This window comes from Culex pipiens, chromosome 3 (assembly GCF_016801865.2).
Source record: "Culex pipiens pallens isolate TS chromosome 3, TS_CPP_V2, whole genome shotgun sequence".
Classification (NCBI taxonomy): Eukaryota; Metazoa; Arthropoda; class Insecta; order Diptera; family Culicidae; genus Culex; species Culex pipiens.
The window spans coordinates 106,555,879-106,570,824 of NC_068939.1; the positions used below are offsets into that span (position 1 = coordinate 106,555,879).

Genomic DNA, 14,946 nt, shown 5'->3' on the forward strand with positions numbered 1-14,946 from the left:
AAATTCACATATGGGTAATTCTCTACCAACTCACACGAAATCGGGAAAAGACGCCCGATTTGATGGCGTACTCAGAATTCCGAAAAAACGTATTTTTCATCGAAAAAAACAATAAAAAAGTTTTAAAAATTCTCCCATTTTCCGTTACTCGACTGTTAAAAATTTTGGAACATGTCATTTTATGGGAAATTTAATGTTCTTTTCGAATCTACATTGTCCCAGAAGGGTCATTTTTTCATTTAGAACAAAATTTTTCATTTTTGAATTTCGTGTTTTTTCTAACTTTGCAGGGTTATTTTTTAGAGTGTAACAATGTTCTACAAAGTTGTAGAGCAGACAATTAATTTTACATAAAAGTCCCTTTGACACCAAATTTCTATCTCATCACCGTTTCAGGCTGCAAATTATTGAAAAACACCTCTTTTTTCGCATGTTCAAAAATGGAAGGGGTCGTACCGCCCCTCCGTCACGAGATATCAAAAAACGGACCTCGGATTCGTGATCAGGGACAAAAGTTACCCCTTAGGACAAAGTTTCACGCAAATCGAAGAGGGGTCGGGGCAACTGCTGTGTGAGTTGGCGGAGAATTACCCATATTTTTTTCTGTGTACTCGAAACTAGGTGTCCGAAGGCTTGATTGTTTAGGCAATTGCAAACCTCTTTTTACACCTAAGCTTCCATCCACCCCGGGATTCGAACTGACGACCTTTGGATTGTGAGTCTAACTGCCTACCAGCGACTCCACCGAGACAGGACCCAGGGAGACGACTCCTAAACCTGGACTGAGCTAACGACCTAACCATTAGAGGTTAGACCGGGGCCAACATTTACTTCCCGTCCGACGGAAGGCGCGATCAGACAAATCTCATCTCAAAATTTGCCACCGGGACCTTTTGGGATCGAACCCAGGCCGACTGGGTGAGAGGCAACCACGCTTACCCCTACACCACAAAATAAATAAACTAGTTAACTTAGTTTGAAAGTTAACTTATTTTCCCGTATTTTTTTCAGAATATAAAAAATATGTGAATTTACTCGACATGGAAAAAATGAATCGCATGTAAATTCAGTTGATGTAAACTTGAGATTCGACGTAAACGGTTGAATCACACGTACACCCAACCGGCGGTCGCATGATTGTGATACATGGCGGAATGAAAGTATATCAGAATCTGCATGAAATCTGTCCTCATGCATTTTTTGCGATATAGGGGTATGACATTTTTGCCCGTTACCGACAATTATCGACATTACCGACGGCTGATTGATTGTATTAATTGTATTTTAACAGAACGAGGATTGAACTATCGACTTCTAGGTTGCTGATCCGACACGCTACCACCGCGCCATGTACGCTTGATGAATTGTGAGGGACAGAGCGCGAACATATTGTTCTCTCTGGAGAGTTGCTCGGGGACGCGCCAGCATTATATGTGTTGGTGACAACTGCAGATCGCTGACATGTTTACACGCGGGCAAAATTGAGCCACTGACGAATTCTGACCGCAAAGTCTCCAGCGAACACCAACTCCATCTACCTTCAGGTTCACTGAACTAATTCTCTCTCCCACACGTGTTTTCGATATTGCGACTATGCTTCAATTTGTAATCTGCGTCGTTTCAAAAAAGTATGCCCTCAGAACGATTTTGGAGCGCGCTGTTCGTTTCGGCGAAAGCGTGTGTCAGTTTATGCTGACTTCAACAATGTGTGCATGTAAACATTGGCGCGAAGCGAGAGAAGAGAGCTAGTGAAGGGAGGGAAGAGAGAAAAATCCGTTGACAGATTGTTCGCTAGAAGCAAAAACGCCAAACAAGAAGAAGACAACTGCGGTCAAAAGTGGTTTGCTCGTGGCACGTCAGTTCGTCAGTGATTGAGCTATGAGCTTGCTGCAAAAACTGTTATAAAATGTAACATTTTCTGTAGCAAATCCACTGTTGCAGATTTTGAGCTATATATTTCCTTTGGGTGTAAAATCATGTTTTTACGTATAATTTGTTGCTAATTTGCATCAAATTGCATTCAAATTTAAATGTTTAATGACGTGCAAAAGTGTTACATCATAAATGATGAAACATTCGGAAATATTTTTTTGCGTGTACGCCACTCAAATTTTACTTTCAAAATATGTTATCTACAGTTTGGAAGAATCTTGAAACATAATTGCAGTTTTGTTAAACTTCCAAAATTTTGGCAAACTTTAAATAAATAAGTTAAAATATTTGGCCATTTCGTAAATACCACAACCTCGGACTTGGCACAAAATTATTGCTATCGAGGGTTTGACACCAACTGCTGTCAAACGAACGGGGTCACTTTTAAGTTTGACACCCCTTTTACACGGAGTTCACACAAACTACCAAACGTTTGTTTTGATAGTGTGCGTGAGCACCATGGAAAAAGTGACATTTCGTCACTTTTTAGTTTGACTTTGACCAACCAACGAGGTACAATCTAAAAAGTGTCAAACGAAAAAGTGACCGACCACCGCAGGTTGAGTGTATTGAGATTTTTCTAAAATTACATGGAAAACAATGGAATTCAGGTAAATATTGTTCAAAGTTTTTGTTCCTTGGCTCTGGTCGAGGTCGAGGGAAGGGGAGGCAAAAAAACAAAAAAATATAAAAATTAAATAAACAAGCTAAAACTTTAACATTTCATTTTAATAAAAACATTAGAAAATGCATTATACACCCGTACAGTACTCCAACATTCGCTAACTGTCCATCCATCCGCCGCGCATTGGCAGCATCGTGCCACGTATAACAGGTTCTGAGCGAGAGTTCAATTGCGCCAATCTGCACTCCACCAGTATAAGGCTGCAGAAGCACTTCTTGTGCGGGACACGGTTGACAGTTCTACTCTACACAGAGCGGGTTCGCTAATTTGACTGGAAATGTATTCGAAGTAGCGAACCAAGTTTGCCCTTTGAAACAGTTGACAGCTGTAAACGCACGAAACCCAGTGTTCATAAATTGATAAGAAATTTCTTTTAAAATGTAATCAAATTTCAGTCCAATTCGTTCGAAGGCATTCGAATCAGTGATATTCGAATTGCCGAATCCTCTCTGTACAGTACTGGGAGGGCGCACGGCGGCCGGGCGGTCAATGGGCCCGGGTCTGTGAATGAAAAAGACCTGTTTGAAGCGGCCGCAGCCACATATTAGCGGCCAAACAGCTGATTGGCTCCAAATGACTCGGACTCTCCTCCTGCGATGATTGCTGCAACTTTGAACTACCGCGCACCGGCCAGGTTGGTTTCTCTTTCTTTCCGAGCATCTAGGCCACCAACAGCTGGGACCTTAGGACGCGAACCAGTTGTGACCATAGAAAATGCACCAGAAAAATTATCAACTCACTAAAAAGTGGTTAATTGAATCGACGTTCTTATGCTGTGTGAGAAAAATCTTTGTCAAAACGGTACTGCTGTGCGCAGGTGTGCGTCGACAGGTCAGAACGTGGGGTTGGTTTTATAAATCAAACTTTGAGCTGGAGGTACGTATCGATTGCAAGCCACGATAACGAGAGCATAAATGATTTCAAACGAAACGAAGCGGCGTATGAACGGAATGTTATCCGTTGGGATTGGCATCGAGTCGCCAAACCGCAAGTAACGCATGTTGCAAAATATGGAATGTGAATTCATCATAATTGTGCACTGCGTAGTACGCGCGAAATTTGTTAACCGTATACTGCCTCTGATCGCATAAATGTCCCATATGCATTATCATCGAATTTGAGTTATTGATGCAGATAGGTTCAAATTCGTGTGCTCTTTCAAACAAGCCTATAACATCCAAGACTTTGTTCTAGAAATCAGGAGGAAATCGAGTTTTTCCGTGAAAACTTAACACGTAGCCTTATGTATGGGACAAACTTCAAACGCGTTTTTCTCAGCTTGCTGTTTTTGCATATCTAATTTAATCTAAAACAGACGCAGCCAGTCCAATGAAAGCATGTTGTTACGCCCCAAGCACTTTTCTTGTCAATATTAATTATTGCAGTACACCCGAGATCACCCGAAAATGTATTACAAAAATTAAAGCGGCCAGCCCTACTGCGTTGTGTATACAGCTTGCTGTTTTTGCATATGGGACATTTATGCGAACATGGGCAGTATGGTGTAGATATCTTGTATAGAAATGATATACACTCAAACCCCGATGGTTTGACACCAACTGTTGTCAAACGAACGGGGTCACGTTTTAGTTTGACACACCTTTTACACGGAGTTCACACACACTACCAAACGTTTGTTTTAATAGTGTGCGTGAGCGCCGTGTAAAAAGTGACAGTTCGTCACTTTTTAGTTTGACTTTGACCAACCAACGGGGTACAAACTAAAAAAGTGTCAAACGAAAAAGTGACCAACCACCGGGGGTTGAGTGTATCAGTATAAGTAGAATTTTTAGTTATCCTTCAGGCATTCAAATTATTTAGAATTTCGATAATTTGATAATTATCAGACCAAACAAATCCAATTTAAGATATCATCAATCAACCAATCCATGTAGCCTAGTGGTATCGCTTTCAAATCATATGCGAAAGTTTGTGAGTTCAACCAAAACAACTGGTAATATCGAAACAACACAACTGCACGGAAAAATGTCAATCCTCAAAATCGTGAATTGTGTTCATGAATTTGAGAAACCAGGGAGGAAAATTATTCACGTTTATAGTGCAAATGCACCATACTCATGAATAAATTCCTGGTACTGGTGGTACTGAAATTCATCAACACAATTCACGACTTTAGAGTTGACTTTTTTCTGAATTCTTTAAATTGTAGTGTATCATTCCAAGCTGTATCTGGACTGTCTAGGAACACTACCTATGGAATGACAATAACGATAACATTCACCATGTTAACATGATTGAGTTATAGATTGTAATTGAAGCCGCTTTGTGAATGTGGACCCGAGATCCTCCGATGCTTTCATCAAGATCGAATATTTGTTTTCGAAGTTTGTTCACCCCAATCCTTTCCAAAACTTTTCAATGTCACCTCAACTTACAAAACGTAGTGACTTCGTATTCTGGCTTCTGGAGATTTGGCGATTTCAACTCCATTTCTAACATCAGCTCTCCAAAACAACCAACTCAACAGACTCCTAGCCTAAAAACAACTCGGGCTCGGGTTTCTGAAGATTCACATAGTCCAAAAATGTCAAAAAGCCATTTTTTAAATTTAAAACAAAAGTTTTGTAGCAATACGTTGTAATGAGTTTATTAATTTATAAGGAAACGGTAAGTTTTACTAGAATCATACCGCGCCACGACCAAAGTCAAAGTCTTTACCGACTGTGCTGCGCAAATCTGTTAATAAACCACAACCACACACACACACAAACACTCTACTCTGCAAATGGAAACGACTGGAAGCAAAACGGTCTAATTAAAGCGTGTAGGGTAAGTGCGTATTTTCCACGCGGCAAGGTGCGTTGCGAAATTGCACCAGAATGGGACAACTGCGTGCATGTGGTCAGCAAAGGTCTGGTTTACCTACTGGCGACGACGGCGGTGGCGGCTCAAGGTAAATTGACTAATGATCTTTAACAGACACCGGAATGGCAAATTTCCTTATCGGTGGTTGTTTGTTGCGGGTTAATTATTAGGGAGATTCCTTTTCTTTCATTTGACAACATTGTAGTTGTTTCAAAATCTTGACTTGCTCTTTTGTTTCATTTAGGTAAACATTGATTTATTTAACGACTACAGTGTACAGTTAACATTGGTTGGTTTGAATCAGTCTATCTCGGAAGAGTGAGTAGTAACAAGAAAAAAAACAGTCTAACTAAACCTAACCAAATACTCTAGTAACTGGTGCGACAACGGCAGCTGGGGCCGCGGCCACGGGCACCACAGCCTTGTGTACCAGAGGGCCGCGCTGGACGATTGCGTTGAAACCGTTGATCGGGTCCGCAGTGTAGATCACGGTGCGCACAGTGCCGTCCGGTTCAACCAGCGAGTAGGAGCCTAATCAAATTAGAAGCGCAAAAAAAAATAGGAGTTAAACGTTCGCAAACGGTTCGAAAGCTCGGCAAAAAGCTCCAACCGCTGAAAGCTCACGCCAACACTTACCTTTCACAACATCGCCGTCTCTCGTTTCTTGCTGGCTCTTATGATCGCCGGTAAGGGCATCTTGAACGTTGTACGCGTAGGTATACTGTGGCAGAGGATCGTAGCTGGTGTTGATGACGGGAACTGCTGCTGCTGCAAGTGGGGCAGCGGCCAATCGAGCTCCCGGCAAAAGCACTCCGGCCTGGCTGACTCCGAACACGCAAACGGTAACCAAAACGATCTGTAGAGGAAACGAGGAAAACCCAACTTTGCACTTTAGACACGTTCTAATCACTCAAATGTTCTTTTTCACTTCATACCTTGAGGGCGGCCATTCTAAACTCGGTACGGTACACTTGCTGCTGCACTAGAGGGATAAAACTACTAATGTACACTGGAGTGTTTGAAACTACTTTGATATCACTGGGAAGGTTTAACCACACTTATAAAGGGACTCAAAATCCCTGCCCCGCTCTTCGTCGTTTTAATTATATTTAAATATATGTCCAAAAATGGCAGTACATGATTGGTGACGCGTCGATGCAACAGAAAAAAATATAACTTACATTATAAATTTGTACGTGAGCCACAAGCATAATGCGTCCACCCTCCATCGGAATCGGGTACCTTTATACGTAATAGCGTTGCAGTTTTTTGTTGCTATTTGTTTTCGATTCGATGAATCAAACGGTTATCATTTTTGGGCACACTTTTCAAAGTTTGCAGCCGACAATTTGAGCGGTTACATCATCCATTAAACCAAAAAGTGAAAATTATTGACATAGAAACGGTACTGAATGGAATTGTTATGAAGGTCAAATGACATCCAACGGTACTTGTGTTTTGACCACTGGCCTTGACCGCTGCTGATGTCTGTTCCTTTTGAGAGCATTTCCACTCTTATTTGCTACAGTTAAAGCGAAACGGAAAGATTAAACTCTGTTAAAACCCACTACTGAACTCGTCAGCTTGCTTAATATCATCCTGGTTTCAGTTTGCAACAGAAAGAGTTACGGTATTTACTTTAAAACTGGAAACATAATGAGTTCATAACATTCTTTCCGTTTCACCTTAACATTTTTCGAAAAAAAATTCCATGATCAATAAAAAAAGTGCCATAAATCATCAGTCAACCACATTAAGATTACATAAATACGATACTATTTTTTTCGCTGAATTCAGGAAGTTTTTAGTTTGTTTCATTCCAAATCGGACCAAGTGATGCAGAGTAAGTAGTATCTATATAAATAATACATTTCCCTGTGTGTTTTGATTGAATAACAGCAAACTTCGTTAAAAATTTAAATTCTTATTAATTGAAAATTTACTTAACTTTTTTTTTTGAAAAATTGAAACAAAATATAAATAAAAAAAAAACATCGTCTAAATCTACATTGAAAATTTGAAAAATTACAGAAAAATGTCAAGCAATTATACACAGGGGTTCGTCGTCTTCATATCACCCAAGACTTCATCGTCATTCGCTAAATTCTTCAACCCTACTCCATTCCGTATCCAGCATTTCAAAGAAATCACAAAACCAGCTCGTGCAACCTCTGCTCGACGGTGCTGACCTACACCAAACCCGCGTTACATAACAGGCAACAAGGCGGCAAACCCAGTCACAGGACAAAGTCAACGATTTATCTACTAGCACTACTTTGAGAGGTTTTTCGCAGTGCCGTTCTTCGAATTGCACTCAGATCAAAGCCGCTTTGCTGCCCTCGCGCGGAGAATTCAATGTTAAGCGACGAAAGTTGCTCAGTGCACTGCACTACTGCATGCTACTCTCGGGACGTAGTTTTGTCCTACCTAAATCGTTGTATTTGTTGATATTTCATGTTAATTTGGAAAAAAGCGAGAAAATTGGACGCTCTCATCGTTAACATAAATTTAAAAATATCCTGAAATGAGGTCATTTCCACTGACTACACAAGATGAAAGTGTATGAAGAACCGATGAAAGGACACGCTACCATATATAACAGGGCGGGTGCAGCGTGCATGTGCAGCATGTGATCCAGTTTAACCTCTGGCTGCACAAAGCCGGCGCGTGGCACGTGATGTCTGCAGCTGATAGGGCTGATTGACTGTGAGTGGTCGAGCATAACGTGTCGAAATTCGATAATATGCAGCAACACGTATGCAAACGAGGTGATAATAATGCGTGATATAGGTCGAAATATGCCGAATGAATTTAGTTTATTTAGGTCACAAAAAAAGTTAAAGCTAACGATTTTTTATGGTCTTTGAGAATGAAACACTACGAGGACTGTAGGGGATGTATTTTTTTCAAGCAGCGCTTCTAATGTTCTAAAAATATGTAATCAGAAATTTATTCAGTGGACCATTGCAATCACAAATAAATCGTAATTTAATGGGGTTTCAACGTGTATAAAGGTCTATTGCCCGCAGGGTGATCTTAGTTCCTCGCTAAAAGTTCTGTTGAGCATTCTGCGCAAATTATGCTGCAGCACAATCACGATAGTCAGTTGGGAGAGTGGCCATCGTTCTCTCAACGCCGACCACTAGAATGGGCGTTCACCATTGATAGAATGTCAAAAGTACATGAGAACATGGATTTCTATAAAGTACGAAAGCCAATGCTGGACCAAATGAATCAATCATGAATGTTTAACTATTGAGTCTGGACTGTAATTTGCACTTGTACCCTGAACTATCCTCCGCACCTCCGCGATGTAATTTGATTTACAAGTCTGAGTATCCATTAAGTTGAGAACATTTAACTCTGAGAGCGAATTGAACTGGTGTTCGTCAAGACACTATGTACGATAGACAAACGCTGGTTTGGCTCAAGCTTTGGGCAGCGCCCCGTTCTTACTCAAGTTATGAATATGTACACGTGCATTACTCATACAGCATGATCCAGTACACGTTTTTCAAAAGTTCACCCATTGCACCTCGGTTTTCGCTGATCTCAACGACCGTAGTGCGTGAGTGTGACTTCTAAAGAAGAATGATAAACCTTGTTTCTCGCTCTCGCATTTTGGCTACATTCGGAAAATTCTACAACGAAGGGCGAGACTAAATCTCTCAATTGCTGTGGGATTACTATGCATCGTCTAAGAAGAATAAAGCTTAGTATAAATAGGACTGTTCTCGAATGAAAAGGTATCACAATCATTTTAGCATCGTGACCAACACCTCATTCGGATTACAAAATGGCTTTCAAAGTGAGTTCTTCAAACAGTGTTTGCAAAGTGATAACAAAAAATTCAAGTTTCTTTAACCTACAATGTGTCTAATATAGTTCGCAGTTTTCGCCGCCGTCGTGGCCGTTGCCAACGCCGTCGCCATCGGATACCCAGCTGCCCACGTTGGATACCCAGGTGCCTACCCCGGAGCTTACCCAGCTCTTGGAGTGGCCAAGGTTGCCGCCCCAATTGCCCACGTCGGATATGGAGCTGCCTATCCGGCCATTGCCAAGGTTGCCGCCCCGGTTGTGGCCAAGGCCGTCGATGACTACGACCCCAACCCACAGTACAGCTACAGCTACCACATTGCCGTGAGTGCCAGGAGTTAGTAACGTTCCTTGTTCAGATCCTAACAGATCCGTTTCTTCCAGGATGCCCTGACCGGAGACAACAAGGAACAGCAGGAGTCCCGCTCCGGAGATGTTGTGACCGGATCTTACTCCCTGGTTGAGCCCGATGGCACCCGTCGCGTCGTTGAGTACACCGCTGATCCCGTCAACGGATTCAACGCCGTTGTTCACCGTGAACCAGCTGTCGTCAAGGCCGTTGCCCCAGTTGCCAAGATCGCCGCCTACCCAGCCGTCGCCAAGGTCGGATACCCAGGTGCCTACCCAGCTGCCTACCCCGCTGCCCATCTGGGATACCCAGCCCTCGGTTAAACAACCCAACCTCTAATCGACCCCTGGAAAATTCTCAGTTCTTCTTTAAAAACTTCTCAGCAAAGTCATTAGTCTAAACTTTATTTATTTATTCTACTTCTCTACGCTATTCTACAACTTATTCTTCCCTGCATCTTGCAAAGACTTTTTTATCATTTCTCTACCAGAGCTACGAATGTGAGTCCTCTAGTTATTCCAAGCTCAATTAAAACGTGTGTACAAAAAGTATAACTTTGTAAATACAAGCCATCTTACTATTAACGAAGTAGCGTGCGATGAGATTTAAAAATCTCTTTCCTTGACTGTGTGTGACTTAAACAGAGTGTAAATTATACTAGTGTTAAAGAAATGATGCAACGGCATCGTGTACAAAAATAAATGCAATTTCTATAAAGGATTCATGCGTCTATTTGTTTAAAAAATCTAATACCTTCGCCAACCAGACCTGAAAACTAAATGTGCATTAAAAATGCGTTTTTGCCATAAGACGCATTTAATGATCCAAGAAAATCTTTAAAACGCTTGAAATTCGTACTATATCTTAATTAGGATCGATTTGGTGAACGGTATCAAAGCTTTACAGAATATTGTATGGTTTTAGACAATCTGATCCTATTTTGAAAAGTACAGAAAATTAATTTATTTGCCAGCAGCATTGTTAAACAAATTTTGCTGGGGCGATCGAGGTGGGACTCATTTGGGATGCCAATTGAACATAACAAGAAGGAAAAAAGAAACAATGGCGAGAACGTCAATGATATTGCTTTCTCTTATACTAACTACATATTACCTGTCACTCAAAGGCAAGAAAAATTAAAATTTTGGAAAATCTTAAGAGAACCAGGATTCTTTAGTTGAAAATTAGTAACTGTGCCAATGTTGATATAAATCGACTAAGAATTAAGTGTCGCTATTGATCGTTTAAGTTTGTATGGAAAATAAATCCAAAAATGTATGGGACCATCCATAAACCACGTGGACACCATTAGGGGGAGGGGGGTCAGCGATTGTCCACGCTCCATACAAAAAATATTAGTTTTGTATAATTGTTCACGTGTGAGGGAGGGAGGGGGTCTGAGATTAAAAGAAAGTGTCCACGTGGTTTATGGATGGTCCCTATGGAGAAAGCAAACATTCAAAAATTCCACCAAAAGGTGGCGTTAAATGTACTGGTACTTTGTTCGGAAACTCATTAAAAACAACACCAAGTCTGTTTGTCCCATCGTTAAACTTCTACGCATAATTGTCCCACCAAGTATTTTCTTACATGAAATCATTAGTTTTACTAAGCATTATGTCTTTTTTACCTTTTTTATAGCAAGAGAATCACAAATAAGGGTGATAAACTGCCAACTGGGGCGATTAGGGACACATAGGGCGAATAGGAACCCACGTTTGCATTATGCTTAGAAACACAGAAATCGGTCGAAAAATTTCAACCGCGTTTTTCTTAGTAACTGCACTTTTTTGAACATGGGACAATTATGCGTAGAACGGCAGTATAGGTCGGATTATGGATCCGAGCATAGTGTTTATTCAGTCAAGATCCGACATTAAAAAAAGTTCACATAAATCACTTCAATGGTCATAACATGATACATGATACCACATTTTAGACTCATTTGATATTTCTGATGATTTCCTATCCTAGTATGTATAATAACAACTTTGGTGTCGGTTAATAAACGCAAAATAAAAACTTTATAAAAAACAAGCTAAGCCCGAAAAACTTCGTCTTTTTTCTTTTCTTGACGTTTTTAGCTTGTTTGCTTATTCAACCTCCTGTGATCAAAGTTTGATTTTACGTCACTTTTCCCATACAATCTGCATATTTTCCGGAATCGGTTCCAGAGCGGCCAAAGTTGTAACTTTTAGGCGTAAGAACCTTCCTTGGACTTAAACGAACCCAAACGCAACGCACTAAGCCTGAAATGGTGATGAGATGGAAATTTGGTGTCAAAGGGACTTTTATGTAAAATTGGACGCCCGATTTGATGGCGTACTCAGAATTGCGGAAAAACGCATTTTGCATCTAAAAATACAATACAAATGCACAATGGTGTAAAGTCACTACAATAAAAAAAAAAACATTTTTCCTTATTTTAAAATTTTATGAAATTTTCTAATGTTCAATAATCCAGGAGGGTAATTTTTCATTTAGAACAAAAAAAAATCATTTTAAAATTTCTTGTTTTTTCTAAATTTGCAGGAGTATTTTTAAGAGTGCAACAATGTTCAACAAAGAAAAACAAGAAATTGCAAACATGATCATTGGGGTCTGGGGGATGACAAGAGAGAATGCGAAACGTGATTTTCGAATGATCCCACTTTGTTTACATAAAAAAGTAGAAGGTGCTTCAAGCACAAGCGTGACTTTTTCCTTGCACTAGAATAATTTGTTTTGAAATCTGCTGTGCGCATTTTTTTCAATTTTTCGGGAGACATACAACTGCGTCAGAAGTGGTTGAAGTTTTGCAAAGTCGGTTTGGTATAAAATGTAAGCAAGAGCTCCTGGAAATACAGTGCACATTTTGAAACAAAGTAAACCGTCTGGAAAAAATAACGTGTTGTACTAGAAAAAGTGCCCACAATTCGGTCGGATCAACTGATGAAGACGACCTCCGGATGAGCGCTGAAAAGTGAATTAGCCAGTAGAATTGGGTTGTAGAAAGAATGGCTCGACGAAGATTTTACTGGTAATGGTTCTGGTAATTCCGAGAATAGTAATTTCCCTAATGATCGATTACAATACTTGCTGCTTCTGACGAACTGTACAATGGTTCCGCTTTGACAGTTTAAAACGGTCCCGCTTTTGAGCCGCTCTATTAACCCCCCAGATTGGGGTTATTGCAGACTCGAAAAGTACATTAAAATGACATATATCACAAAAAAATTACAGTCAAGTAACGAAAAATGGCAGAGTTTTTGTATTTATTTTCGATGAAAGATTTATGTTTTTCGGAATTCCGTGTAAGCCATTAAATCGGGCGTCCAATTTCACATCAAAATTCCTTTGATGCCAAATTTTCATCTCATCACAATTTCAGGCTGTAAATTATTGAAAAACACGTATTTTTTTGAATGTTCAAAAATGGAAGGGGTCGTACCACCCCTCCATCACGAGATATCAAAAAATAGAGCTCGGATTCGTTATCAGAGACAAAAATTACCCCTTAGAACAAAGTTTCATGCAAATCAAAAAAGGGTCAGGGCAACTGCTGTGTGAGTTGTTCCCATTTGATTGCACATCTAATTTTGAAGCTTTTTGAAAAAAAATGTGCCCAATATTGAACGGTGTAAACATAAATTTAAAAAAAAATGCAACGGACTTATTTACAAAAAAAAAACAAAATACCATTCAAGCCAATAATGTTCTTGATAACACCATTCAAGTGAAATATAATGTATAACTGGTACCTCCCAGGAGCGCAATGACATAGGTATAACCACCTAACGCAGCTCGCAGCAACTTTCACTAAGCTCGAACAGCTGTGCTTTGAGTACGTGTAGGTGACTTTGAAAAAGATAAACTTTGTTCTCACTCTCGCATCCTAGTAATGGTCGGAAAATTCTTCACTATATACCGTGCGAACAGAATTTGTGGATCAAGTATAAATAAGAGGTTCCCGTTCTGAAAATGTATCACAATCAGTTCAGCATCGTGACCAACTCCACATTCGGATTACAAAATGGCATTCAAAGTGAGTTCTTCAAAAAGTGATTAAGTTTTGGGAAGTCGTACTACAAAAAGTGCCCAATGGACATTAATGCGAAAGCATTTTTATAGAATCTTTAATCTACAATGTGTCAAATATAGTTTGCAGTTTTCGCCGCCATCGTGGCCGTTGCCAACGCCGTCGCCATCGGATACCCAGCTGCTCACGTCGGATACGGAGCTGCCTACCCGGCCATTGCCAAGGTTGCCGCCCCAGTTTTGGCCAAGGCCGTCGATGACTACGACCCCAACCCACAGTACAGCTACAGCTACCACATTGCCGTAAGTGCCAGGAGTTATAAATTGTCCTTGTTTAGGTCCTTATTGACCATGTTTCTCTTAGGATGCCCTGACCGGAGACAACAAGGAACAGCAGGAGTCCCGCTCCGGAGATGTTGTGACCGGATCTTACTCCCTGGTTGAGCCCGATGGCACCCGTCGCGTCGTTGAGTACACCGCTGATCCCGTCAACGGATTCAACGCCGTTGTCCACCGTCAGCCACTCGGCGCTAAGGTTGTTGCCCCAGTTGCCAAGATCGCCGCCCCTCTGGCCTACCCAGCCGTCGCCAAGGTCGGATACCCAGGTGCCTACCCAGCTGCCTACCCCGCTGCCCATCTGGGATACCCAGCCCTCGGTTAAACAACCCAACCTCTAATCGACCCCTGGAAAATTCTCAGTTCTTCTCTAAAAACTTCTCAGCAAAGTCATTAGTCTATACTTTATTTATTTATTCTACTTCTCTACGCTATTCTACAACTTATTTTTTCCTGCATTTTGCAAAAAAAAACTTTCCTATTACTTCTCCAACAGAGCAACGAATGTGAGTCCTCTAGTTATTCCAAGCTCATTTAAAACGTGTGTACAAAAAGTATAACTTTGTAAATACAAGCCATCTTACTATTAACTGGAAGCGTACGATGAGATTTAGAAATCTCTTTCCTTGACTGTGTGACTGTACCGTACAACCATATTGTAATCAGAAATAAATGCAATTTCTACAAAAGAAACCTCATTTGTTGTTTTATTATAACATTGAACAGTAGACTATAACGTCCAACACTAATTTAAGCTCTAATTTAATTTTTGTAGAGGCATGAGTGTGAAGGTCTCCAGAAATGCCTCCTCTTTAAACTTTGCAGTATTAAAGGACACGAACCGGGGTGAGTGTGGGTGGGTAACATGTAGTGTACGAACTATTCTAAAATGTAAGTTTGATTGGAAACTTACATTCTATTCATGTTTAATTTTTTCTAAAAAAATATCAAAACATAGGTAAACAATTTTCCACTTCATAACAGG

General features: G+C 40.5%; 4 protein-coding genes across 5 annotated transcripts in view; 2 read left to right on the forward strand and 2 right to left on the reverse strand.

Annotated features, from left to right (window-relative positions):
* Positions 1 to 14,946, reverse strand: part of LOC120421594 (neurobeachin-like protein 1) — a 68,682-nt gene that overhangs the window by 14,197 nt on the left and 39,539 nt on the right. The window lies entirely within an intron of this gene.
* On the reverse strand, positions 5,671 to 6,942 carry LOC120421683 (larval cuticle protein A2B-like). Its single transcript, XM_039584918.2, has 3 exons — positions 6,379 to 6,942; positions 6,080 to 6,299; positions 5,671 to 5,974 (listed from the first exon to the last, which is right to left on the reverse strand). Exons 1-3 carry the CDS (start codon positions 6,391 to 6,393, stop codon positions 5,799 to 5,801), a joined length of 411 nt encoding a protein of 136 aa, XP_039440852.1. The 5' UTR covers positions 6,394 to 6,942; the 3' UTR covers positions 5,671 to 5,798.
* Positions 7,540 to 10,328, forward strand: LOC128092286 (larval cuticle protein A2B-like). The gene is made up of 3 exons (XM_052711143.1): positions 7,540 to 9,251; positions 9,329 to 9,583; positions 9,644 to 10,328. Exons 1-3 carry the CDS (start codon positions 9,240 to 9,242, stop codon positions 9,929 to 9,931), a joined length of 555 nt encoding a protein of 184 aa, XP_052567103.1. The 5' UTR covers positions 7,540 to 9,239; the 3' UTR covers positions 9,932 to 10,328.
* LOC120421629 (larval cuticle protein A2B-like) lies at positions 13,323 to 14,494 on the forward strand. The gene is made up of 3 exons (XM_039584868.2): positions 13,323 to 13,632; positions 13,749 to 13,928; positions 13,990 to 14,494. Exons 1-3 carry the CDS (start codon positions 13,621 to 13,623, stop codon positions 14,284 to 14,286), a joined length of 489 nt encoding a protein of 162 aa, XP_039440802.1. The 5' UTR covers positions 13,323 to 13,620; the 3' UTR covers positions 14,287 to 14,494.